Source organism: Pongo abelii, chromosome 1, assembly GCF_028885655.2.
Source record: "Pongo abelii isolate AG06213 chromosome 1, NHGRI_mPonAbe1-v2.0_pri, whole genome shotgun sequence".
Classification (NCBI taxonomy): domain Eukaryota; kingdom Metazoa; phylum Chordata; class Mammalia; order Primates; family Hominidae; genus Pongo; species Pongo abelii.
In genome coordinates, this window is record NC_071985.2 from 160788645 (window position 1) to 160814163 (window position 25519).

The 25519-nt window shown below is 36.1% G+C and overlaps 2 protein-coding genes and 1 long non-coding RNA gene across 4 annotated transcripts in view; 1 reads left to right on the forward strand and 2 right to left on the reverse strand.

Annotated features, from left to right (window-relative positions):
- The window catches only part of LOC134759449 (uncharacterized), a 485506-nt gene extending 477041 nt beyond the window's left edge, over positions 1 to 8465 (reverse strand). The window contains exon 1 of the long non-coding RNA XR_010135663.1: positions 8130 to 8465. This is a non-coding gene — a long non-coding RNA (uncharacterized LOC134759449). The remainder of the gene's footprint in view (positions 1 to 8129) is intronic.
- Positions 8466 to 8472: 7 nt separating this feature from the next.
- Positions 8473 to 25519, forward strand: part of NEGR1 (neuronal growth regulator 1) — a 908360-nt gene continuing 891313 nt past the window's right edge. The window contains exons 1-2 of one of the 2 annotated variants that reach the window (XM_054541955.2): positions 8473 to 8743; positions 9046 to 9197. In XM_054541955.2, the coding sequence (XP_054397930.1) occupies positions 9163 to 9197 (35 nt within the window). In that variant the 5' untranslated portion in view covers positions 8473 to 8743; positions 9046 to 9162. 2 annotated transcript variants of the gene reach the window in all.
- LOC129050652 (rab GDP dissociation inhibitor beta-like) lies at positions 15614 to 17546 on the reverse strand. Its single transcript, XM_054533028.2, has one exon. The coding sequence runs from the start codon at positions 16885 to 16887 to the stop codon at positions 16399 to 16401; it is 489 nt and encodes a 162-aa protein (XP_054389003.1). The 5' UTR covers positions 16888 to 17546; the 3' UTR covers positions 15614 to 16398.

Below are 25519 nucleotides of genomic sequence, written 5' to 3' on the forward strand. Positions count from 1 at the left end.
TTCAAAAAAATGGTGCTAAAATGGTGTTGGAGCAATTGAATATCCATAGTCAAAATAAATAAATTAAAAGCAACTTTACCTGAACTTCATACCTTGTAAAAAATTTGACTCAAAATGAATCACAGATTTAAACAGAAAACTATAAAAAACTTTAGAAAAAAAATCACAGAAAATCTTCAGAAACTAGTGCCTAGTGAAACTTTTTAGATATGATACCAAAAGCATAGTTCATAAAAGGAAAAAAAAAGTAAACTAGACTTCATTGAAATTTAAAACTTCTGCTTTATGAAAGATATTGTTAAGAAGATGAAAAGAAAAGTTACAGACTGGATGAATATATTTACAACCACATATCTGAAAGAGGACTCAGAGCTATAATATATATCAGAAAAAAATCTTTCAAAACTGAACAGTAAGAAAAAATAACAATCCAATTAGAAAATGGGCAAAACAAAGAGACACTTCACTGACAAGGATACATGGATTATAAAAAAGCACACAAAAAAAGATGTTCAACATTACTAGTCATTAGGGAAATGCAAATTAAAATCACAATTAAGAACCACTACAAACCTATTAGAAGAGATAAAATAAAAACTAGTTACAATAGGAAAAACTGCAAGGATGTGGAGAAGCTGGATTTCTCATGCATTGCTGTTGGGATGTAACATGGTACAGCCATGGCAAAATAGCTTGGCAGTTTTTTTTTTTAAAGTAAACATGCATTTATCATACAACATCACAATCATACCTCGGTGTATTTATTCCAGACAAATAAAAACAGGTCCACACAAAAACCTGTACATGGTTGTTCATAGCAGCTTTATTTGTAGGTGCCCAAAACTGGAAATATCAAAATGTCCTAAAATAGGTACATGGTTAAAGAAACTATCATACATCCATTCCATGGACCACTCAACAATAAAAAGAGAAAAAAATCTAAAATATATTGATATAAGAAATAACCTACATGGATCTCAAGGGCAATATGCTGAGTGAATAAAAGCCAACTTCAAAATGTTATATACTATATGATTTCACTTATTTAACATTATCGGAATGACAAAATAATAGTGATGAAGAACAAATTAGTGGTTGTTCAAATCCTACAGGTGACTGAAAGGCTGCTTTATTTTTTCTTTTGAGAGAGAGACTGGTATTGATAAGATTATAAGGCCAATTCAAAAATAAACCTGAATTCAGAAAACTCACTGGGCAAAAGTCCTAGATTTGAACCAACAGTATTTCTCAACAGTTCGTGAGCATTACACTCAGTTCACAGGATTCAACTGGCTCCAGCAGAAGTTGATTCTAAGTAGGAATGCTTCAACATTGTAATCTGTCCTAATTCCAAACTGGTTTTCCCCACATTATAGTTTTCATATAGTTTCAAATAGCAAAATTTTTCAAGGTCTATGATGAAAACAAATACAAACAATATTATCAACAGCAACAAAAGCAAGACTTTTCTACAGTTTTTGCTCTCATGATTTAAGAAAAAAAAAGGCGTATTAATGTTCTGCATGTGGTTCTATCTAAATAAAAGAAAATTTATAGTATAACCATGATCTGAAATTTTATCAAAGAGTTGAGGTGACAAAAAATACAGTACAGGGACATCCAAGGCTTGGTATCTTAAAAAACCTTCTTTAAACTGAGATGAGGAAGACACACCCATCATGTGTACTGGTGAACTGGAAGTAAACCAATGTGAAGGTTGATTTTATCTGCCAACTTGACTAGGCTATGCTAGTCAGATTTTTGGTCAAATACCAGTGTAGATGTTGCTATGCAGAATACTTACTAGAAGAGAGTAACTTTTAAATCTGTAGACATTGAGTAAAGTAGATTACCCTCCATAATGTGGGTGGGGCTCATTTAATCAGTAGACGACCTTAACAGAAAAAAAATTGTGGTCTTCTGAGGAAGAGAGAATTCTAACCCTGGATTGCCTTCAGACACCAGCTGTAACATCAACTTTACCCTGGGTCTCTAGTCTCCCAGCCCACCCTGCCGATTTTGGACTTTTGGACTTGTCAGCTTCTACAGCTATATGCAGCTATATGAGACAATTCTTTAAAACAATCTCTCTCTCTCTCTCTCTCTGTCTCTCCCCCCCCCACTGTGTGTGTGTCTATGTGTATATATATAATGTATATAATATATAAAATGTACGTATATATGTATATGCGCACAGACATACTTCCTTTCTATTGGTTGTTTCTGTGGCAAACCCCTGACTGATACAGTCAGTGTTCTCAAAAACTTGCAGCTCAGCTTTGTGTAATCTAGGAGAAGTTTTCAGTACTGATATCCAAGAATGTTTATAGCATCACTGTCTGTAATAGACAAGTAATATAAAACCTATCTTCCAAAAATATAATGAATAAATATATAATTCTATAGATATACTATGAAATGCTACATGGATTCAAGAAATGAAGGAACACAGCTGCACAACAGCACAGAGGAATTCTAACACATGATGTTAAGCAAAAGAAGCCAGAAACAAAAAAGTGTATGTTATAATTACATGTTGTATGATGTATTGTGGCTTTGTATGAGTACATATAAAAGCCAGTCATTCTTTCAGAGGGATTCAAAGCTAAATGGTAAAAATGTAAAGAAAATGAGGAAATGATGATAGTGAAATAATTACAGTGGTTACTTTTAAGGAAGAAAATGGGGGTTATCATTTTAAAAAGGCTTGCAGAAGGCATTTGGGGTGTTGGTAATTTTGTTTCTTAATCACTGTGGAATGAAATGGATGTTAACTTTAAAATAGTGCTTCACTAATCTGTACCTTCACATTCTATGCACTTTTCTAAAAGTATATTGTTAAAAATGTGTATTTCAGAACAAAAAAATTAAATGTCATAAACATGGGTGACTGTTATAAATTTGGGAAGGTATTTGATATAGTCCTTTAAAATTATTCCACTTCAAACCCGGTTGACTTTTTCTCACCTTAAGAAAAACCAATGATTTACTTACCCATGAATATCATAACTTACAACAAGAGCAATAAAAATCTCAATAGTTGCTAGAAGTGGACATGGAGTGAAATGGCAATAGTTATTTTCTTTCTCCTTAGGGCTATGTTTTAAAGCTATGTTTTCACGATCTTGTGTTAAGAAAACTATACTAATAGTAAAAATTATCCCAAATTAAAAATCACAAACTCTAGTCAAGATGTCTTCATAAGTTTACACAGTGAGGTACTTCCCGTCTATAGAGGCACACACATATACATAGACACACATATATCAATTATAGAAAAAAAATATAAAATGCTAAAGGGACAAAATTAACAAGTCATAGTAGAGTTTGAAAATATACAAGATAAACACCTCTGCAATAAAAATCAGAACCTTTTAGGAAATTAAATAAATTACATAATAAAATAAAACAGAATAATTCTTTTGGAGAATAAGATTTTACATTCATCATAGTTCAGTATAAAGTATAAAATTTGATGTTTATTTTTGAATAGAGGTGCTTGACTTTCTTAGAAATATGTGAGAAAAAATCTTAAATAATAATTATTGGTTTTCCTGGAACCCACTGTAAATTATATAATGAAATATAGTTAAAGCTGTACTTGTTATCTTACAAGCAGAAAGAGTAGAAACTTCAGTTATTTGAAAATGATTTCTACCCATATCTATTGTAACACTGTTCTTTCTTGTTTAAGTACTTAGGCGAAATTTTCAGGGCCATTCTATGGAAATGGTTTGAAGAGCTTTGAAAGTAGAGTAGGTATCTCCACAGTCCTCCAAACATACAAACACACATATACACTTTTAACTTCTTTGCTTACCCCTAATGCTGATGGTGAATAGATAAGATGCTAAATAAATTATAACTGAATAAATATATGATATTTAAATAGAATGACCCAATAGGCAAATAACTTATTGCTTTTTTCTTCTTCTTTATGCAATAGCCATTTCCAGAGTGAATAATATGTAGCTGTCACAATATAAAGAAGGCAAAGATTTACATGGGTTATTGCCCAAAATAAGCTCACCATTTACTTACACTTTTATTTGGGAAAAAACAACATAAAATGACAATTTCCTTTCAAAGAACTATTAGTACAACACTTGCTTAAATAAAAGACCCCCTCTCGCCTACTTTACAATAACATTTATAACCAAACTATACATTACAACAAAATAGAAGACATTTGTTAGTGTATAATTGTAATGTTATTTGAGCAAGTCTCCTATAATTTAGGAAGAAATCCTAGAAAGTATTTTGTTGCCGTAGCCATTAAATTCATTGCATCTGTGGTAACCTGGGCTACTCAACCACATGGCAAGTAAATGTAGAGATTGAACTGATGAGAAGGAGCTCTTTTTGTAGCTATAGAATCCAAATGAGATACTTTTGACAAAAAATCTGCTTTATTATTTTATTTGAAAAACACAAGATGGTATATATTTTAGAAATATACTTATAATGAAGTGGTTCTCAACTTGGAGTAATCCCCTTCCCAATCCACAGGACATTTAACAATGCCTGGAGAAATTCTGGGTATCACAACTATTGGCATCTACTGGATAGAGGCCAGGGATGCTGACAAACATTTTCCAATGCACACAGAAGTCCCCACGCTCCACAAAAAAATAATTACCTGCACCAAAATGTCAAAAGGGCCTAGATCAAGAAACACTTCTGTAGTGGAAGATTCCCCTCCATCAACAAATTTCTGGAACTTTGTATTTCTCACCCTGACCTGAAATTCATCAGTATACCTCAGTTTTAGTTGGCAAGGTACTCCAAGCTTAAGGCAGCTTAATTCAAATAGGGATTCAATTATGGACCAAGTTAGAGCGCTATTATTCAGAAGTACAGTTTATAAGGGCTTCCTGACTGACTCCTTCAGGAAATACAAAGTGATCTCATTAGCTCCTTCCATTAGGTCCTGGGACCTGTCTTGGCTAAAACTTCTCATGCCCACACAGTAATAACATGGCCTGTCGTGGGGTTGGGGAAGGCGGGAGGGATAGCATTAGGAGATACACCTAATGTAAATAATGAGTTAATGGGTGCAGCACACCAACATGGCACATGTATACATATGTAACAAACCTGCACGTTGTGCACATGTACCCTAGAACTTAAAGTATTAAAAAAAATAACATGAAAGATGAAGCTGGCTTTACTCATTCACTACCAATAAACAAATGTAAACTTCTATTTTTTTCCATTCTAACAATCACACTTACGCTGTTGAATAAAAATCGAGTTTATTAAAGTAAGCAAGCTTAAGAAGCTTCCTTATATAACATTACTCTTTCCAACATCCTTAGGGATTCAAAATACAGGTCATAGGGCATGAAAGGCAGGAGTGGAATCAATCTAGATAATGAAATAATCTGCTATCACAATCAGGCTCCACCTTTCTCCTTTTATACTAACTCCCTACTGATTATTACATTTCTTGAAATACTAGAAGTTGAGCTTTTAAAGCGAAAAAAGGTACATCATTATAAAGAAATAATAATTAGTTCCAATGTCACTTCCTTAAAATTCTAACCAAAGGAGTAACCCATTATACCCACACCAATATTTGCCTCTAAAATGTTCTAAACAACGCTATTACCAATTCTTCTACTTCAAAAAATTCTACCAAGGAACTATTTGTTATTTAAGCTTTTTTTTTTCTCATTTTGTTGTTGTTTGGTTTTGTTTCGATTTTCCCTCAAAAAGAGCCAAGACAGTCCGAATTTAAGTCTCTGTTTGTAAGAATTCCAGGACTTCAAAAGCAAATATCAGAACCACGTAAAAGCCTGTCAGATGTTTTGTCCTTAGAAAGGTTTAGGGAATAGGAAGTCATAAAAGCTTTTAAATTCATTTTCTTTAGTCAGAAGACTAGAAGTACAAGGGTCTAGAGGGGCTGCCCTACCTGACATTCTTGCACTTGCTGTAAATAATAGTGACCTACCTGTAAATAATTTCCCCCATAATCCAGACATCTATACACTAAGTTCAGTCATTGCTTTCTTTAGATGGGTTCTCTAAGAGTTAAGTGTGATCTGTGAATGGTAGTTGAGATAAAAACTAGAAAAAAGGAAAAGAAACTGTCTTTAAAAGAAGTGGCTCCAGTTTCCGTTTACAAGCCTGAAGGGTTGTTGCACATATTTAAACTGCTGCATAGCTCCATCCCTGGTCAAAGAATACCCTCCTCCTACCACCCCCACCCCACCCCCGTGGACACTGAAGATGTCAGATCTCTGGGAAACAGCAGTTAGAAAAGGATGCTTTTCATAGCTTGTACTAGAAAACACTGGCACCCCCATCACTGCTTAAAATAGCACTAAACTGAGTCACAATGCAGGAAGCTATACCTTCTGTGTCTCTTCAATAGAATCTAGCTCGTTTCTACTGAAATGCTAAATAATACTGCATAGCTTTGCCCATGTATGTGACATGTCAATTCTTCTAATCCCCCGTTTGCCCTAGATAATTTTACGCTTTATCCATCAGCGTGCCACGCAAGATAGAAAAATGCAGTTAACAAGATGACAGTGTTAGCTAGGTATTTGGCATCGATATTAGTGAGAGTCTGTCATTTGACAATTATTTCCCTAGCATACCAGACGGGTAAAGAAAATGTTTTCATTCATCCGCAAATGACTAACATTTTATTGATGTTTCAAAATGCGGTTGAAACTATTGCACTCTCAATTTCCGAGTCGGTTTTGAGAGTTAAGGCAGAATACTAACATCAGTGACTCCTGCCGCAAATGTCTCCGTTAACTGCCCAGCCTTGGAGTGCCAGTTTAGCAGGGAGGTGTTGCTAGTTAAGATTCTTCTGTAAGCCAGTCTGGGTGGTCACAGGTGATGGGAACCCTTCCCTTTCCCCATATATCCCCGTGCATGGCGATAAAAATCACTCTGAACACTGCTACCACCAAGTAAAACGACTCCCTGCCTGCCTCGTAAAGAGCTCAGTCTGCGGAGGCAGCCGGATGCTGACCCCTGCAGAGAGTATTGCTTCGGTGCGCTTTGCCAAAGGACTCTGCTAACATTACGGAAAACGAGTTACGGACGTGTGAGGTTTTGCTTTATTTCCTCCAAAGGAAGAAGAACTGGGATCTGGCAAAGAATATCTTCTTCAAACACTGCTAAAGGGGGATGGGGTGGAGGAAGGGAAAAAGTGTGTGAGGGGGAGGCAGCTTATTTTTTAATTACTTATTTCCCATTTTCACTTCCCCGCTCTGCTTCCCAAACTCCTCGCTGAACAAGATTGATTGGTGTAACTGCTAAGGACTCAGCCTCGGTTCTCGCATTGATTTGCAAATGGCCCGGAAAAGCTTAGGGATCTTGAATCTGGAAATGAGTTCAAGAAGGAAAGAAGAAAAAAGAGTAGGGGTGGCCCCACGCCTAGTATCTCCTTCTGCCTTGGGCCAGGGCAGGGCTGAAAACAGCCCGGCGAGCTGCGGAGAGGCTGCTGCGTGGGGAAGCGGAGGTTACCGCTCTGCACCGCGGAGGAGCAAGCCTGTTCAACGCGGTTTGGAGGCTGTTAAGAAATACAACCCTGAGACTCGTTAAACCCCTTAACTCTGCCCTGCCTTGACTCGGATGCGCCGATTATTCGGCCTGATAGGCTCAAATGGGTTAAACTGCCTCTTACATAACTGGACTGCCCGGCTCTACACAATTAAAACACTTGATTGCAGTCTTTTCCCGACTCTACATCCCAGCACGACCCGCCCCGTCCCTCCCAGCGCGCCTGCGTGCCCACGCTCGTGCACAGGCCCCCCCCGCCCCCCCGCGCGCACGCTGGCCTGCGCGCGTACGACACGCTCTCCATCACACACACACTCCATATTGACCATAAACAATCCCCTACTCACACACACAACTTAGTGTCAACACCCACAGATAAAAGAGGGGCGTCCTGCAATCCATACGGGCCGACCCCCACAGACACGCAAGCTGCTCTACCGCAAGGCCTTGCACCTCCTCGTGTCCCCGCAAAAAAGCAGCGCCCCGCCACCGTCCCTACCTATTCCCGAGAAAACGCAGAGAACTAGTTGGCTGCTCGTTAACTGCAGCGTAGCCACCCAGGCAAGATTCGAAGAAAATGAAAACAAACAAACAAAAAAATAACTCACAGTCGCCGGCGTCATGATGGCGCCGACCACAACTTGGAGGACTTCAAACTTACGGTGCCTCGAGAGGTAAAACGCACCGGTGAGGGAAGGCAAAGCGCCCCTCAGCTCTCTTCACCCCAGCCCCGACACGGAGACTTTTCTAGCAAAGCATCCCTCTAGCGCTTACGACAGTAAGGAAAGCCTTCATTCTAAGGTGCCTCTGTTTCCCCCTCAGTTTGCATAATTGTGATACAGTTCCTCCTATTTTTTTCGTTGTCTTTCTTTTCTTTTTTTTTCTTGCTATATTTTTTCTTTGTTTTTTAAATTATTTTTTTAATCCCCCCCTTCTCCATCTCCAGTCCCCTGGCGGGGTTGCTAAGGAAACGGCCGCTTGGCAACGCGCGCGAGCCCGGGGGCCGGGGGCCGGCGGCCGGCGCAGCGCCCCGCACTGCTTCTGCTGCTGCTGTTGCTGCTGCTGGTGCGATTGCAGTCGCCGCCGCCGCTCGCCCTGCCTCCTCCGCCGCCGCCGCGCCTCCTCCCTCACTCGCCGGCGCGTTCGCCTCCTCGCTAGATGGTGTGCGAGCCGCCCGAGAATTAGACACACTCCGGACGCGGCCAAAAGCAACCGAGAGGAGGTGTAGTGTGGTGCCAGGGGGAGGGAGGGGAGGGAGGGAGGGAAAGCGAAGAGGAGGAGGGGAGGCAAAAACACCGAAAAACAAAAAGAGAGAAACAACACCCAACAACCGGGGGGGGGGGGGGAGAAAGAAAGAAAAGAAACCCACCCACCCACCAAAAAAAAAAAAAAAAAAAAAATCCTGTGGCGCGCCGCCTGGTTCCCGGGAAGACTCGCCAGCACCAGGGGGTGGGGGAGTGCGAGCTGAAAGCTGCTGGAGAGTGAGCAGCCCTAGCAGGGATGGACATGATGCTGTTGGTGCAGGGTGCTTGTTGCTCGAACCAGTGGCTGGCGGCGGTGCTCCTCAGCCTGTGCTGCCTGCTACCCTCCTGCCTCCCGGCTGGACAGAGTGTGGACTTCCCCTGGGCGGCCGTGGACAACATGATGGTCAGAAAAGGGGACACGGCGGTGCTTAGGTAGGAAGAACGGCGTGCTTTTCGTACTTGTGTCGGTCTATCTTTCTGTCTCTCTTTGAACCCTCTTTGCCTTCTTTATAACACAAGCAATAATGCTGGTGGTGCTCATCATGGAAAGACCACATCTCAAGAATTCCAGGTGCAGATTCTTCCCGGAGCCCCGGCCCGTTTATGCTGGGGCAGGTAACAAGCTGGACTCGTGATGCTAAAGCACTTTGCTGGAACGCCAAGTAGCCTGGGGATGAGTGAACTGTCAGGTTTAGAAGGAGGGGCAGGTGCCACTTTGAAACTCAATGCACAAGGTCTCTGTTTTACTGTCATGGGGTACTCTTGGAGAGTCTGACAAGTTTATCAGGTTTGTTTCTATTTTACTCCAGCATAAGCGACTCTTTCAAACTGCTCTTCTCTGCTCCCATTTATTTTCCCTCTCTCGGACACACTTAGGCTCGATTTCTTGCTCTTTATCTTTCTTTCCTTTTACCGCTTTCTCTTTTCTTTCTTTTCTCCTTCCTCCTTCTCTTATACCATTTTCCCCACCTCCTTGTAACTCTTTTTCCCTCCAATATCTCTTTTCATACCTTTTATATTTTCTGTTTTTTCCCTCCTTTTAAAAATTTCTTCTCATATTTTCTCATTTTTATCTCCACGACTCTAATTTCTGTTCCTCACATTTAATCCCCTTTCCTCCTCTCTTTTACCCTTTTTTCTTTTTGTCTGTTTTTTTTTTTATTCCTCCTTAATGTCCCTATCCTGTGCCCTGTCTTCCCTCTTTTGACTCCCATTTCTCATCCCTCTCCCCATACCGTTTCCCACCCCTGTGGCACACACAGGCATGGTCACTCTTCCCCTCCAGTACCATTTACTCACCCTCATAAATCTTATTTCCATAAACATACTAACTCACATACTCTCACATCCTCACAAGCACTGGCACTTCCATGCTCTAAGAACCACTTCCACATTCAGATTGTCTCTCACTGTTTTTAAAAGGCATACTCTCCTTCTCTGTTCCACATTGTCACTCACACATGTGTACACACTGCCTCTCTCACTCGCTCTCACTCTGCCTCTGCTTCTCTCTTTTTCTCTTTTTGTGTCTTTCTATCCCGTCTTTCTTCCCACCTTCCTCCCTCCATCAGTCTTCACTTTTACTTATTTTTCTCATTTTCCCTTCTTTCCTCTGAGCTTGAGCTCTGAGGTGGTTTGTCATTAATAAACATCCATACCCTGATTTTACCCCTAAGCAACACTGCAGAGTGGGAGTCTGGGAATATTTTATTTCCTATGAAAATATAAATGGATGATCAGCAAAGCTTAGATCTAAACAAAGCTAAACGCCCTATTCCTTCATTTCTTTCCCATCACCCTCCCTTCTCCCCCTGCCACCCCACCTCACATTTCCCTGAAAGATCTTCTTTCTCTCCACTGGGTGGTAGTTGGCTTGTAAGTGTGGCTTACACAACATCAGTGTACATGACATGTCTAAGGTGAAAGAGAGTGGGAAATGTTTCTGTTTGAAACATGCAACATATTTAAATTTAATGATGTGGGTGTGGTATATGACTTACACCTTTTGGAACATGCCTATGAGTTCAAATTTGGAATATTATCGTATTTTTTAATATATACTAATACATATGTTTTTAATAATTTCTGTTTTGAATAACAAATGCCACTGTATGCAAAAGTAACTAATATCTTTGATATTACATAGTAAAAAAAAAACTTTTCATTGTTGGTAACAGTGATAAACTCTTTGTCACAGAGAGGATATAAATTAAGCCTGTATTTTCTCTTTATGTTAAGTTTGTTTTAGAAGTTTGAACAACAGTGGTAAGGGCAAGACACTATCTTCAGAGATTGCAAACACATATTATGGGAGCTGCAATATGTATTTTTGTAGCAAGCAACATATTGCTTATTTGTAGTGAGCATTACCATTTCCACCCTAAAGGATTTAGTAGACTGCTTTTCTTTCAATAATATATTCTGGCGTTTGGTTTCCCAAACAAACAACAATTTAATAAATACTATGGTTAATGAAGATAGCTGGACCCACATTCTGCTTCCAGGAGACCCATGTTTAGTTCACTGATTGCTTCCAACAGTGAAGCTTCCCTAATATGTGGGGACCATATATTTCCAGTGTTGTTGGTTTGGTGCAGTCCTTGTTTACTTTGTGTGCTCTGTACCTCATCCATTTTGATGCTATATCCCGCATTTTGTGATATTGAGGGAACTTTTGACTTTCAAACTTCTTAAAGAGAACAGAGTCTCTGTGTCTTCTCAATAATGTTTCTAATAAATTACATTTTAGTTTTTAAATTTTTTTATCATATGAAATAGAAATTTGAACTGCATTACTTTTACTCAAAGCAATTTGCTTACAGTAATTCTGAAATTCTCTAAGAAGTATCCAGTTGTTGAACTTCTTACATTGTCTGTAGGTTTTAAACTAATTTAACGTATCCATTTATAAGAAATTCTCTCTCCATTAGAAAACGTTAAATATTGTCAGTTATTTTTTTCTTGACTCTTCTCTACAGCTGATAGTTTCCTCTGCTCATAGACCATTACAGATAGAGCTTAAGGACTAATTGAGTATAGGCAACTCAGGTGATGCATTTTTTTAATCAAGAGTAATATCACAGTTATATTTTGTTTTTTCTTTGTATACTTGAAACCATATCTGTTGTTATTCTCTAACTCATTAGAAAACAAAACAAAATTCTACCCTTCAAACATACGCCCTTGTCCCATCAAAATACATGAAGTGCTCAAGAGAACACTTAACCAGATTACGTGATATCATTCATCAAGCTTAGCGCAATATATTCTATTTTTAATGTGACATATCCCTCACAGTGTCTTTAATAAAAAACAAATAGTGGCATAACAGTTATCAAATAATTTTAAGTGCTAAAGGCCTTAAAGTGCAAACATGCCAGTCAGTGACTCTGTTGCTTGTGGTTACACTAATGAAACAGAAGTTTAAAGGTCAAATGATACATTTCTGTCTCCTAAGTGCCAGAATATCTGTTTTTGAGAAGAAGATCATGAAAAACAAAACTTTCCTTAAATGGAGTTATAATACCCAAGGGAAATTCATTCTGTTATCTAACTGTATCTATCATTTTGTAAATCATCTTTTCTGTTTAGCTTAAATACAGGATTTATGATGACATTCCACTTAATAATTTTAATATTTTTATCATTTTAACTTTGTCTTTTAGGGTTAGTGAAGCCGTATATATGAAGTGTAAAGATGTTTCTTACTTTTAATAATGTTATTCAGTGCTAAATTTCTGAATGATTCACTTGAATTATTTGGACCTTCTTGATAAAGTATTTAATGATACAGATATTCAATATAGTAATGTTTGATATTTCCGTTTCTTAATCTTTGTATTTAAAAAATATATGGTGTCTAAAATACATTGTAATTTGCTATAAACACAAACTGTTGCCATTAACTTATTAAATATAGACTTTAATTGCTACTACATTTAATATATACAGTATTTTATTCTTAACAGAACTTGTTAATCTTGTATGGAGACATTAACTTTTTTTCCATGTTTTGAGTTGCGTTTTGTGAACATGGAAGATCTGAGTTAATGTGTCATGGGCTGATCTAGTAGAGAACAGGAAGTGCTAGAACCACATTGGTTATGCTTCAGGACCCAGTGTTTCTAGAACTGTAGAATTCAGGGGAATATAACTCTGCTCTAGAACAATACATAAATTTCAGGAGACTTAAAAAAAATCATTTTGCAGTCACTTTAACATGAACCAGTTGCTTTACTCTTATCTTATTAACAAATACTGTTATGTAAACATATCAAAAATGTTTAATACTCCTTGGAAACAATACTACGAACATTTCTCATTTACATCCTCGCAGTGCCTGCACATTTTTAAAACACGTGTTATTTTTAAGCTAATTTTTTCAATCTGTTTCTTATTCAGCTCTTCTCTATGAAGTTTGTACTTTTTTAGCCACCTTTCTGATATGAATTCAAAATATCCTATTATCTGCTTGTCATGCTTTAATCGAAGAAAGGAAGAAAGATTCTTTCCTTAATTGTGATATCTTCTTTTACCTTAGCAGAGTTAAACACAACTCTTGTCATTTTAATGCAATAGATTTGAATGGAAGTTATGTGATATCCTACTATGATACTGTAATATGGAAGAAGGCTTTTGCTTAGGGCATATTTCTACACTATTGGAAACTGCAAAACTTTTGCAAGTAAATTTATGAATGAATATGACAAGTATTTATTATTGCTTATCCTATTTGTTCACTACATTTGCCTTTTTATTAGATGACATTAACTAGTTATGATTTGAAATGCATGCTGTTAGTTACAATAAAATAAATGATTTCTCTATGAGAATACAGAATTACCAGTAGCAGTAAGAATCAATTATGGTGTACTTTTGGAATAATATTTGAGAGTCTCACATTTTCTGTTGAGTTATTCCTACACATTGATGCATTATACCTTCCAAATACACAGTTCAACTTTACCAATATTTTCAATTTAGGACATTAAGGCACTATTTTAAAACCTATATGTTTATTAAATAGTATTATAAAGAAGTATTTTTAAAATCCTGAGTTTTTTTCTTTTTAAAAAGAGCAGGGACAATGGATTATCAGAATGGTCAGTCTGGAAAAATATGTTCTAGGATATGTAATAAATGCTAAATGTTACCTATATTGATTTGCAGAACTGTTCTATTGGCAAGATATATTACTTGATACATTAGTACACAACTATTAATAAAAGTATAAGATAATGTTTTTAATTTTCTAGATAAATATATTTTGCCCAGTCTTTTTATTTCAGAAGAATTCAAAAGCCCATGTAGTTGTATAGATCTTTGAACACAAGCATGTTAATGAACTACTTGTTTTAAATAGATAGACTTTACAACTAAATCACTCCATGGAATAAGTTAATACTGCAATACCTGACTTCTAAAGAATTTACAGAAATGTTCACATCATGGTCTGTGTCAGTTCTAGGCCTGATTGGCCAGACCCATCCTTTGTCCATCTGCTATTCTGTGCTATGGGAGTGGCGAGGGGGTCTGCGGGTGGAGGCTGGAGCTAATCCCTCAAGCTACATTTCCCAGTCTTCCTTGCCAACTATCTTCAGGCTGTCGTTAGCCAATGGAAAGTAGTTTTTGGTGAAGGGACAACTCATGAATTGAGGGGCTAGGGCATTTCTCCCTTCTTTCATTGTTTTGGGCAGTGTATATCACCGTATTCATCTCCCACTGGAATCTTTTTTGTTTCAACTTCCAACTGATAACTAACTCCTGTGTTTCTCTTTACTGCTTTATACCTTTATTCCTTCAACCTAGGAGTAGTAGTGGCTTCCTGATGTTACTAACCACTGGGTTATCTTACGACCTTCTATTTGGCTTCCCAGGTATTCCATCTCCTTTAAAATACATTTCCTGCATTAAATTCTCCCATTTTAAATATCCAAAATGGTTTAAGTGTTGTTTGTAGAACCTTGATAGATGCATAGTGAAAAGTGATAGTTTTTGTGATTTTAATTATCTTTGATTGAGTGACTGCTTTACCAGTGGCACCGTAAGTGTTGCTCGCTAGCACTGGATGTAATAGTTTTTTAAGGAAACACGCATAGAAGTTAAACCATAAGAATATTGAGGCATATTACAAAGAAAAAAGAAGAGGCTTTATAATCCATACACATATTATGTTAATAAACCAAATGAATAAATGGAATAAATATTGAATTAATATATCATTTAATAATTTCAGTAGGAAAATATATAATGTTGCTATGTGTGGAAAATAAATTGATGAACATATATTGATGAGATTCAATAACAGTATTATATTTTTTGACTGAGCCAAAAATAACTATGATTAAACCGTGCTTGTAGATGTGTGATCAGAATGTTAAGACAATTCATACAGTGTTGCCTATTGAATTTAATAAAAATTAAAGGTCTTTATATCAAGTAACATCTGAGGTGATAATAAAAGTTTCTAGTTTTTATGAAATATATGACCATAACAATATCCCTAGTTGAACTGTTTGACTATTGTAGGAATTAGTCTCTTAAACCAGTGGAATCTTTTGATTAAAAATCAGATCATTTTTCTACCATATCTTGTTTCCAAATTGCAGAAATTAAGACAGTATAGACATCACATGACTTACACTTTTCTTTTCTTTTTGTTTTTTTTTTTTTTGAGATGGAGTCTCACTCTGTCCCCCAAGCTGGAGCGAAGTGGCACAATCATAGCTCAGTGCAGCCTCTAGATCCTTGGGCTCAACTGATCCTCTTGCCTTAGCCTTCTGAGTAGCTGGGACTACAGGTGTGTGCTAACATACCTGGCTAATTTATTTTTATTTTTAGAGATGGGGTCTTACTGTGTTGCCCAGACTGGTCTCAAACTCCTGGCCTCAAGCCATTCTTATGCCTCAAGCTCTCAAGTCATTCTTATGCCTCAAGCTCTCAAGTAGCCAGAGTTATAGATGAAAGCCACCTCTCCCTCTTAACTGTGTATCAGATGATGTGGTGACCTTCTTGTTTACTTCTGTAAAACAATTTCTAAAAGACACTTATGTTGGTGTCTGGCTCATATATAAATAAGTGGTTGTCATTGAGTCCTACTATTGGTACATTTTTCTGTAATTATTCAGGAGAAATGATAATTTAAGACTGTCGTTAAATGACTCTCTCAGGAATGCTCTAGAGAGGATTTCTGAATTTGGAAGGAAGTTAAATTTCTTGATATTCATTACATTTCTCTGGAAGCTTGCTGATAGATTAAAGATTGTCATTGGCACTTTCTGTACATATGAAAAAATAAAATTTATTGTGTTTTTTTTCCCTAGGAGTATCCTATTACCTGTCTTTTTGCTTTTCTAAAGGAAATGTTAAATTGGTTCACATTTTATTTTGTCAGATACTTTATGTGTTTCAAATTAACCAGTAGAAACAAAAATTACCGTATGACTAGAGACTAAAATCTCAGATTTTTCTACACAGTCATAATCATTATCAAATTGAGTTTTAATTACTCTGCTGTATCTATTACAGAAAAAAACATGGTATAACTTTTAAGATCATTATGAATAAATAATAGAATTTTTTTGATATTTTGCGAAGATGTATTTTCTGTTTTTCTTTGTCATTTTAATTTCAATTAGAAAAACACGTGGGTGGCATCGTACGTGCGGGAAATAAAGATCTGGCTTTCTGTTCCCAAGTCTTTCGGTACCAGGAGGTCACTGATGCTAACAAATTTCCGTTCAGTTGGTTCCAAGAGCTCCAAAGCTGGTCTGATTTCCTTCTCAGGCTCCTTGGTTTCCACAGTTGTACTAACTATGGCAGTGTACTTCCCTCGTGCTGCTACATTGTGCACAAAGGAGATCATGCAGACGTAGATATCTGACTTTCGATTGACTTGGTTCTGTGGAATAATGATCTGGCAGGAGTTGGCATCACTGGTGTTCTTGATGAGGTGGCTGAGGATGCAAATAACTCTGATCACCTGGCCCTCTTTTTCTACCCGATCTTTTACACAGCTGGGGTCACAGATGAGCTGCTTACAGCGAGCAATTTGTCCTTCAGATTTTACACCAATTTCTTTTCCATTCTGCACAATGATTTCTTCGATGGGTTTATTCAGCATATAGGTACCTCCATAAATAGCACGTAGCCTTGCAAATCCTTGGAGCAGTTCTCCAAGGCCATAGAGTGAATAAAGGTATGGGCTTTTGCCATATCTTGCCAAAGACTCACTGTAAAGTTTAATTGGATCAGTTTTAAACAAACATTGGGATACCGATACAGACAACTTGAGACAGTTTATCTTTTAATCAGTGTAGCTATGTGTTTCTGCTGCTCAAGAGCTGGATCCATACAGGTTGTGTGCCATCTGTCCTCTTAAGGTTGAGGAGATTCTAAATTGAATAGTCCACGGTTTGGGACGGCATCCAGAAGTTTTCCCTACGACTTTATATTTTGTATATTGTCAAATGTTATGGCAGGGCCCAAATAGCATAGCCACAAGTTTGGTTTATGTGGGCATAAAATTCTAACCAAACTCCAGACAATAGGGAGTCATTTGGAGAAAGCCTGTATGTGGTGTTTTAACCTAATAAAGTTGATGAGAGAAAACAGGAGAGGAAGCGAACATAAAGCGGGTAAAGTGTAGCGCATCTTTTGTATATCAGGCGTGGCTTCTTCAGTGGACCAAGCTGCAATGCAGTATTGACTTGACAGAGCCTCTACTTCTGTCTCAAAATGGCTCCAAATGATTTCTGTACTGCAAAATAAAGCCAAATTCTGGAAACTAAAACAAAAAAAACAAACAAAAAAAACCACATGGGTTTGTAGTGGTAACATGCTCATTCAACTATCCCTAAGGCCTTATCACAGAAACTTTCATCTATCAGGCCAATATCTACTAATTTTTGAATTAATGAATCAATGGAGGGGCAAGTGAAGAAATGAATGTATTTAAGTGCTTTTTTAAAAATCCATATATCAACAGTCCCTGCCTTAAATAATTCCTGCAGAAGTCTTAGTGGTTTAAGAGATATACATTGGAAATATTATTTAAATTCTTTAAATTACAGGACACAGTCTACTTTGAAGAAAATGTACTTTTTGCTAAAGGTATTATTAAATAAAATATACTAAAATATAAGGCATTTTACATAATAAAGGTAAAGTATTCTTTGATTAACTTCTATTTTGTGTGTACTTGCGTGTGTGTGTATATGTGCTGTGTTAAGATTTCAAGGGTATTCTTACTGTTGGTTTAAGCGGAAAAGTTTGAAATGCAATGACCTAGTTGTTGTAAGATTTTGAAATGTGGTTATAATTTTAAGAAGATCCCAGATTTTAAATTATGTGGGAAGGCTTTTGCCCTTGACAATTATAATCAACAGATAACAGGAACAGTTCAAAATAGCAAAATGTTTATTGTGACCTCCTAATATTTATTTGTTTCTACCTCGACTTATGGAGCCTTCTCTTCCTTTCTCCTAAAGCTTTAATTAAACAAAATCAATAAGGATACAGAGGTAGAAAGAATTTGCTGTTGCTATGGATGAATAACTCAATTGTAAAAAGTAGCTACACGCCCCAAACCAGAGCATAACTTTTGTATCATTTTAACCATCTCCTAGAGGTAGGTTAACAGTACTTTATAAACCACAGTGTATTGATACTAGCTGATAGAATTTTAATGTGGTCATATGGCTTTGATTTATAATGTTGAGGATGTTATCTATTGGTGTAGTGGTTTCTAAGCCATATCAGGTTCTGAATTCTGACAGAGGACCTTTGATGCTCTTATAAGCATTCAGCTGGCATGGGAATTGGTCTCTTAATCACTTTCTCTAAGAAAAGGAGAATAGAGGAAAGGAGGAATTTGGCAGTGTTGCCAGCATTAAATGTTGCTCTTTTGAATAAAAGCCAATACATTGTACTTTCCAAATAGCTGGTAATTTACTCAATTTAGGGAAGATGCTTATAACCCTTTTCAGTCCAGAACAAAGTTGTTCTTTACTGAATTTTTCTAAGTCATTTGGACATAGGTCCAGTGCTCATGCTCATGCTGTTGATAGAGTTTGTGTGTGTGTTAGCATATGTTTAAAGCTGTGGCTACTGCCATAAAATATGTAAAGGTTTTAGATAACTTAAAGGGCCATGGAAAATATGTGTTCCATTGTCTTCAGAAACCCCTTTCTTTTCATGCAACTAAGTTAAATTTAGAGGTATTAATGAATTTAAGAGATATTGTGAATGTAAGAGCTGTAATCAGAAGATATTTCATGTATTTTCTCTAATAACATTTATCCTGTTATATAAGGGTATCTAATAAAGAGATCATAAAGTTTTTCTAATTTAGTAAATAGAATATTTCTTACAGTAGAATATATTTAGTTACATAATATTTGATTTGAAAGTATTTTCAAATTAATATATTTGGTCATTGATGAGTTGAACAGAAAATGGCATGTAGACTACTTAGTGCTTGGTAGGTTATTAGTGTTCAAAACCTGAATGTTGAGTGAAAGAATCAGAGTAGAGATGGGGAGGAGGGGAAGAGGAAGAAAGGGAGGGAGGAAAGCATTTTAAGCTGTATTAGTGACTTCTCATCAAATTACCTTAAACTTTAGATCACTTGGGATGACATAGAATTAAGCCCAGAAATTTCATTATTTAGAACTATAATAAGAGAAAATATATTTAATTTCATATAATTTATTACATAACTGAAAAATTCTAAACCCATAATTTTCTGTATTAGTCTGTTTTCATACTGCTGATAAAGACATACACGGGACTGGTAAGAAAAAGAGGTTTAATTGGACTTACAGTTCCACATGGCTGGTGAGGCCTCAGAATCATGGCAGGAGGCAAAAAGCACTTCTTACATGGTGGCAGCAAGAGAAAATGAGGAAGAAGCAAAAGCAGAAGGCCCTGATAAACCCATCAGATCTTGTGAGACTTATTCATTATCATGAGAATAGCATGGGAAAGACCGCCTCTCATGATTCAGTTACTTCCCCTAGGTCCCTCCCACAACATGTGGGAATTCTGGGATATACAACTCAAGTTGAAATTTGGGTGGATGCACAGCCAAACCATATAACCTTTCCATGATGAAGTGATATACACTGTACATATTGAAGTTTGAAAATTACGTTTTTCATCCAGGTGTATATCTTCCTTCTTAGTTACTAGTCTATATTTATTTTAGAACATAGATAGCAGCTTTATACCTTGGCCTGCAATTGGGTCAGGGGCCATTTTTTGGAATAAGTTCACAAAAGGATATTATATGTACAGTAAGTGCTCATTTAATGTTGTTGATAAGTTTTTAGAAACTCTGACTTAAGCAAAATGATGTATAATGAAAATAACTTTTCTTCCCTCCTCAACATTATAAGGAAGCAACATGGAACAAAATGATGTTATTCAATCACCTGCTGTACATTGTTTCACTTGAAGTTGCGGCTTCCAAGAACCTATTCACATCATTGAGGGATTATAATACACCTTTGGAAAATCTTCTGCATCTCTTTCTTGAGCTTATGCTACTTATTTTTGTTCAACGATTATTAATTCTAGATGTGAAGTTACTTTTGCTTATTTGCAAAGTTTATCATCTATCATGATTGCTTAGTTTTATTGAAATTGTTCATGCTTTGAGGCATCCAGAATGGAAGTAACCAGAGCTTGAGTTCCTGCTTCTCTACTTACTGGCTATGTGACCTTGAACAAAAGCTTTGTCTCCGCAACAGAAGTACACGGATTAAATGAGACATTACATGTAAAATGCTAACAGTACATAACACATAGTAAGTACTAAAAGTACATTAGCTAATAATTTTATGCTGCTTTTTTTCTCCTAATCTCACTTTGAAATTTATTGGCACTTGGCTTCACATCTGGAAGTAGAACACACTGAAACATGTTTTAGCTGTTAGGGTGCAGACCCAGAGCACTCAAAAGAAATGGAATCACAAATGTTATGCTCAGCAGACTGATGGTGATTTGATTCACTTACTTGAAGTGAGAGATCACTATAATTGGGTGGTCACATGAAACATTGAGGACAGAAGTGAGAAATGGAAAGAAACAGAAGAGAAGAAGTAAGGCTAATTAGAAATATGTCATGACAGTGAAAGAGTCAGAGGATAAAGATGAACATTTGTGACAGTTTAGAATGGAAGATAGGACAGCTGGTGATAATATTGGAATAGTTGATAAGAGGACTAGCATTAAAAAATTAGCAAACTCTGGATTCTGGATAGTGTAGCAAATAATTGTTGAGGATTAGATATGTTCTTATGGTTCCTCGGAGCATCTGTAGGTTATGCTGAAGGCAATGCAGTTCAGAAGCAGTAGATGGGCAAGAACTTTCCCTATACATTACCATTGTTGCCTAGGCAATATACTGAATAAAAGCTCGGAATTATGTATGAATGCTTGTCCTAATTCTGCATATTTGCAAAATGCATAGCATAGTGTTTTATAGTCATGATGATGGAGCCATCATCAACATCATGATTCAGACTGAGTCCACAGTCCCAGAACATCTACCATAGATGACATACGTTCACAGCTGTGTACAATAAGGTATTTCTTTCTCACTTTTATAGCCAAGTAGATTGGCAAGGGAAGGTAACTTGACCCGGGTGGAACAGTTAGGAAGTGGCTGAGCCACAATTACAATCCAAGTCCTTTATCCCAAGCCCAGTGCCTTTCTCATTATCTTGTACCTCTTACCAAAAGAGATCAAAACAATTGATAAATTTATTGGCTATTCATTTATTACACATTTACTCAGCACCAACTGCCTTTTAGCTTCTAAGTCTACAGTGATTAAAAACATCGAGAAAGTATGTTCTATAGTTGAGGAGACGTGAAATTGTTTAAGTGAGATTACATATTTGGCATATTAAATGTACATGCTGTATATTAAATATGTATGCATGTATATTAAATGGTCACATGCATTTACTAGATAGGAAAATTTTGGATTTTTAAAACTACTATAGATATTCTGAAAAAAAACTCTCATCCATAAGTGATTCCATCCCTAATGATTACAAGCTATTGATAACAGAAAAAGATAAACAGCTATTGAACATCACTTAGGTATAATGTATTGGTCACTGCAATGAATCCTCACAACAAACTATACTTTTTCTACTTTACAAATGGGGAAACAACCTCATAGAAGCTGAGTAATTTTCTAGAAGCTGAGTAATTTTCTGAACTTTATTACAGCTATTAGTGCATAATCATGATTTGATCCTAGGCCTGTGTGTCTCCAAAGCTCCTACTCATTTCCTTTCAAAAGCCACAATATGTCCTGAAGCTTTTTTGTGCACTCTAGTCCTTAAAAGAAATGAAAATCAGTAGTTCCTTGTTATAGTATTCCAAGTCCCTAGTTTAATTATCTGAATGCCCATCCTGATATAACCCTGAACAGCTGAATCACCTTGATTCACTCCTTTGAAAGGGGTTAGGCAGCCAATAATTTTAAGCACCAGTATTTCCCAAGATAGGAAGATCCAAAGATTCTGAGACCTATAAAAGTTCCTTGTACTCCAATTTCAATAACATGTCAGTAGTAAGTTATAGAGTCTCATGTTTAATTGCCATCAATGAATAAAATCACACATATTAGATATGTTGCCTTTTTCTGCTAGCTGGTAGAAGTAGTTTATATAGTTTATGGCCTAATTGAGTGAAAACTTGTTTGTATCCGATAGCACATAATTTAAGAATCTTTTAAAATGTGCTTATATATCCATCTTCTAGAGACTTTGCATGTGTACCCAAGAGAAGTGTAAACTTTATGATGGCTGTGGCTGCTTTACATATCCAAAGCTTTTCCAGTAAAGTACTATTTTTGTCTCATATTGTTAAAAAAGGCTTTCAAACCTTTATAACCCAGTTCTAGCTCCTTCTTCGCATTCTTACACCCTTCCATTTTATATTGTTTATTCTATCAATTTTATATTAGTCTGTTATCTCATTTGGCTATACATAAGAATGTAACAGACATAGTCAACAGCATTGATTTATATTATTTAAAATTATTAATCCTATATATTGCTATTTGTATAGAATATGTTTACTAAATTCTAGAATTCTTGAATTGATTTTTAATTTTTCTTTCTTTGTAAATTTATATTTTTCCATTCATCGTATAGTTTTTCCTATAGGTAATCTGTTATTTCAGGAGTTCATTCACCCAATTTCAGCATTTATGCATTGAGTCGCTGTAGTATGCTATCCACTTTCTGTGAGTTTAAGATCCAACGATGATAAGAGATAAGTTCCCATCTATTGAATTTACATTGTAATTCAGTCTATATTCTTAAACACTGTTGTGTGTTATAAAAAACTTAACATGCGGATCTCTGCTTCACTAACTCTTAGCTCAGCGGCCACAGCAAGTTATTTGGTTTTTCTGAGACTCAGTTTTCTTGTCTGTAAAATGGAAATACTGAGAGCTACTCCCATACTTATTGTGAACACTATAGTAATATATGTGAATGTGCCAAAAGCAGTGTCAGACACAGTTCATGTTCTTTCATTATCAGTTTTCTTTCTTATGCTGCCTTCCTCCTCTTCCTTTAATATAGCTATAATTTATGGCCAGAAAAATTTAGTTAAAGAAATTGTTACATGTTATATTGTATTTGGTGTATTCTGTTTGCTCTCTAATAACATCTCAGGTTCACCTCTTTTAAATTCAGGACAGCTTTCTGATACTGTGAAGAGTAGAGTATGTATGAAGACATGATGACCATCTCACACATATTGTTTCTACTTCTTGGACTTATTTTTTTTTTTCATCTGGGATACTTTTCCTTCATACTGTTTGCTCTGTAATACTTTTATACATGGATTTTCCTCTAAATTTATCATCAGTTTTTGGACATATTCTGAAAGTCTATGAAAGTTTATTTTCTTCATCATTTCTTCTGTTAGCATCATAATCTTCTTACCATCATTATGTGTTTCTCCTACTATACTACACTTTTTTCAATAGACTTGTGTTTTCCTTTTTTCTTGGTTGAAATATGTGTAAGGGACATCTGATGCTTTATTTTACCAACAAAGCAAACAATATTTTTAATTCTTTTGCAAATAATTCTTCATTGAAATAACACTTTCATGCTTCTGTGATTTTATCAATTATTTTAACATGCCTATGCACGATGGAATGGATGACACTTCCCTCTAGCAATTTCAATAATTGGTGAGTTGATTTTCTGAATTTTCTTGTGGCATTCAAAAATTATCTTAATATTTGATACATATAACTAGTTTCTTACAGACAATATCTAGACTTTTCTGTATTATCTGGCTTTAAGTAGGGCACAATGTATATAATGTTAGTATGGGGAAATCCCTAAAATGAAAATTCTTGATAATATTCTTTTTTCACATTAAAATTCCTATTCACCTTTCTTCTCCTATATAAGAATATATTATTCTGGCTGTTTCAGATTTCTCATAAAACCCTTTAATGGCCTCATCATTTTTCTACTTACAATTACATATGCATTGTATGTAAGGGGGTCCTTGCAAATAGTGGCATATTTCTATGAATTATTTTAAAAATTGGGTCAGGAAACTGATTCCGATTGGTTACCTCACTGTAAAATGGGTTAATGATAATGCCTAACCTACAGGTTCTAAGAATTAAACGAGGTAAACGTTGGAAGCTCCTCAACATCATGCCTGGTACAAAATAAACAAATGTTGCTAGTAAGATTTTTAGAAATATTAACAATAAACTTTTATCGATATTATAGGGAATTAGCTGATAGCAATCAACATCAAAGTTTTCTGATAACGTGATTACTTGTTTACCCTCCAGTATGCTTTAGGGACTTATTAATTATTCTTTATTTCAGATAGGACTTTTTGCTATTGCCCTGTCTTGTGTAGGACATTCTCCTTCTCATCAATTGATTTTCCAAAAAAAGGGTTTTAATAATTTTCAAGTTCTATTTATTCTCTAAATTTAGCTCAATGGTTTTTTCTCATTTCCAAATGTGTGTGTGTGTGTGTGTGTGTGTGTGTGTGTGTTTATCTATCTATCTATATATACACACACTTGGTACATTTTTTAGATTTTTATGTATGTATATACATACACACATTTGTGAATGTATTTACCTAGTGAATTTATTTACGTTGCATTTAATACAGGATTTGATAAAATGTGTTTGGTCAATATAAAGAAGTTCCTTTCTTGTATTTTAGTGAATTATATACATATTTTATAAAAGACTTCTACCCAGCCATAGACCTGGTGCTGTTACCTTAATTGCCTTTGTATCACTTAAGGCCTTGAACAGGCTTGGTGTGTAGAAATGAGTGAGTGAATGTATAAAAAACTTGTTTCTCTCAGTAGAATCCTTTATTGAGGATTAGTACTACTATTAGTACTGAGGATTAAACTACTGTTTAGTTTGACAGTGTATGTACTTATGGTACATATGCATTTTTAATTTATTGTTATTAAAATTTGTTATTAGTTAACATAGTTTACATAGATCCATTTGGAATATATGTTGAGGTAAATATGTATTGGCATCTCCTTCTTAGAGTTCATTACAATGTTATGTCAATTACTCACCAGAAGTTTTGTGAGGCCAAGGGCACACTTTTCTGTAAATATAACTGCCATACTCCCAGAAAATGTTAATATCAATAACATTATGATGATGTAATAACATGGATGGGAAATATTCTCACAAACGATGATCTTAGGA